Consider the following 2,800-nt stretch of genomic DNA (forward strand, 5'->3'; position numbering starts at 1 on the left):
TAGGTAAAAATAGATATAGATAGATAGATAGATTAAAGATAGATAGATAGATTGGAGATAGATAGATCTATACTCATGACACGCACACAGCTCTACGTGATTCGCATCCTCTACCAAAGACATGCACATGGTGCATCTAGATAGATGGAGTTTATCCAAAGATAGATAGATCAACGAGAGATTCACGAGAGAAAGAGAGAGAATTCTGACAGGGACTTGTTGGAGGAATCGATCGATAACTTCACGTCCATCCGCTCCACCCCACCAAGCCCAATCGGCAGGGTCCCTCGGTCTTTCTTCTCTTCTTCTTCTTCTTCCTTCTTCTTCTTCTTCTTCTCTTTCCTCTTCGCTCGCATGACAACTATTGCCTGGCACGTACGGCTAGGAGAATAGAAAAAGAAAGAAGAAGATAGACATTATATAACATGATTAGAGAAAGATCAAGATTCGCCCTTCTCATCGGGGAGACAGCCGGCTACGGAGCTAGCTAACTGGTTAGCTAGCCAATAAGGCAGTCATCTTCCTGACACTGGAACGTGACGTATGAACTCATGGACATAGATGTCTACGTATACATACTTCTATATAGAGAGAAATAGAGAAGAAAAGATAGAGAGAAGGAGAGTTGTATTTGATGCATGTGTGGAGACGGGGGTATAGTGAGATACATACAGAGTGAAGGCGAGAGTGAGTAGCGCCGCTGCAATTCCATTGCATGCATGCGAATAATATAAAATGACCCGCTGACTTGATCCGTGCATCGATTCTCCCCGTCTACACCTGAACGATCATCGAGACACCTCCCCTTCACTAGTTCATAGATCTAAGAATACATAGCCACAGACAGATCTAGATAAATAGATAGAAGGAGACGCAGACATAGGTGGGTAGATGCATGCATAAAGTGGCCACGTACACAGTGCTATAAACTCATACATCCACGTGTATATATACATATGGATATATAGAGATATATATATGATACGTGAGACTGAAGAAAGAGAAGAGAAGTGGATGTGTTTCGGGCTATCCTTAGTCTTCCTCTGAGTGATACTGGTAAGAGTAGTCGTAGATCACTCCATACAGGGTTGAAGAGCACGACGTCGATAGCTCCCTCAAGACGCGGCCGATAAGAGACATGCGATCCTGAAGCATCCTGAGAATCGGCAATCCTCATAGCGACCCTTGACCCGTTCCACTCTTCATCCTCCCCCTTATCTCTCCTTCTTCTTTCGCATGGTCGCTCCTCCCCTCGCTCATCTCCTTCTTCTTCTTCTTTTTCTTCTCTCTCTTCCTTTCTCACACAGAAACGGGAGGAATCTTCGATTTGCTCTTTCTTCTTTTCTTCTTCGACGAGTGCATGGCCTATCTTTGAGCGACAACACGAGAAGAGATCCGATGCGATGCCGTCTACTCTTCCTCTTCTTCTTCTTCGTGGTGGGGGTGGTCTATCACTTTTTCCATGGCTTTCTCTCTTTTCGCCATCGAGATGTCTCATCGCATACGAAGACTCCGCGCTTGGATTCGTCTTGGGACAAGAAGAAGAAGATGAAGGGGTTCGATCGGTGCCTTCATGGAGAGGATCGAGTTTGCGGACTGTCTCGATGGTCGCTTGGACAGCTCGCTCGTTACAATCGATAGCCATGAAGAAAGGAAGAAAGAATGAAGAAGATGAAGATGAAGGGTCTCTTTTTCTTTCTTCTTTTGTAGCTTCTTCATGAAAAGTTTCTTTCTCTTCTTTCTTCTTGCCTTTGAAGGATTCTCTTCTCTGTTCTCCTTGCTGACTAGATAAAGACGGGGAGAGAGGAATCTGGTCGCCATACAGAAAGAAGAGTCGCTGAAGAAAAGAGACAATACAGCCACTCCCACACCTGAACACGAAGAAGAAGAAGAGAGCAAGATGGTAAGCATGAGAAAATAAAGAAGAAGAAAGAGAGAAAGAAAGAAAGAAAGAGAGAAAGAAAGAGAGAAAGACAGAGAGAAGGAAAACATGAGAGAGGTGCATGCATTCCTTAAGATGCAGGTTACTTTAACAAGATAAAGAAACACACCGAAGAAAGGGAGAGGCTCGGAAAGATAGAGGAGTGGTCTCTAGTGCCAATGAAAGAGGGAAAGAGAGACAGACAGACAGACAGAGAGACCTAGAGAAGTTAAAGGAAGTAGAAGAAAAGAAAAGACAGAAGACGGCGATAGAAGGGGACAAGTGGAATGAGGGGACAGAGTGAATGTCTGCTGGACTAGTCATCTTTAACTTCTCCGAAAGACTCATTCACTACATGTCCTACATATACATATACACACCTACACATACAGGCATGTGTATACATATAGTGACAATTGCCAAGTGCAATGAACAGCTTGTTGAATCTTCCTTTTCTTCTTCTTTTGTCTTTCTTGGTGTGGCTTTGCCTACCCTATTTCGACAATAAGAGTGGGCTTTGATCGAAGAAGGAAAGAGAAATCTTCTTGAAGAGCATGGAGAAACAGAAAGGTATCTTCAGCTGGATCGTAGACGTCTGGGAAGTCTCGGTTCCACCCCACATGTGACGTATCAGGTGTGGAAATCTTCATCTTCTTGAAAAGATCAAAAGAAAAAGAAGAAGAAGAAGGAAGAGACGAGGAGGAAGAAGAGAGATGGTCCGACATTTTCTTGGTCTTTGCTTGATTTGGATGGCGAGGAAGAAAGAACGAGTCATCGACAGAGCCTACTCATAAGAGTTTCAGGTGGACGTACACCCGAAGCAAAGGAGGGGATCAGTCCCACATCCTATACATACAGAGAGAAAGACAGAAGGAAGGT

General features: G+C 44.0%; 1 protein-coding gene across 1 annotated transcript in view; it reads right to left on the reverse strand.

Moving 5' to 3' along the window:
- The window catches only part of CSUI_005141 (methyltransferase domain protein), a 6,741-nt gene that overhangs the window by 2,888 nt on the left and 1,053 nt on the right, over positions 1 to 2,800 (reverse strand). Inside the window, exons 2-4 of the mRNA XM_068065320.1 lie at positions 2,414 to 2,767; positions 1,085 to 1,871; positions 211 to 381 (exon numbers count right to left, since the gene is read on the reverse strand). Of these exons, the coding sequence (XP_067922704.1) occupies positions 211 to 381; positions 1,085 to 1,871; positions 2,414 to 2,646 (1,191 nt within the window). The 5' untranslated portion in view covers positions 2,647 to 2,767. The remainder of the gene's footprint in view (positions 1 to 210; positions 382 to 1,084; positions 1,872 to 2,413; positions 2,768 to 2,800) is intronic.

The sequence above is a fragment of the Cystoisospora suis genome (assembly GCF_002600585.1).
Source record: "Cystoisospora suis strain Wien I chromosome Unknown contig_2473, whole genome shotgun sequence".
NCBI classification, from domain to species: Eukaryota; Apicomplexa; class Conoidasida; order Eucoccidiorida; family Sarcocystidae; genus Cystoisospora; species Cystoisospora suis.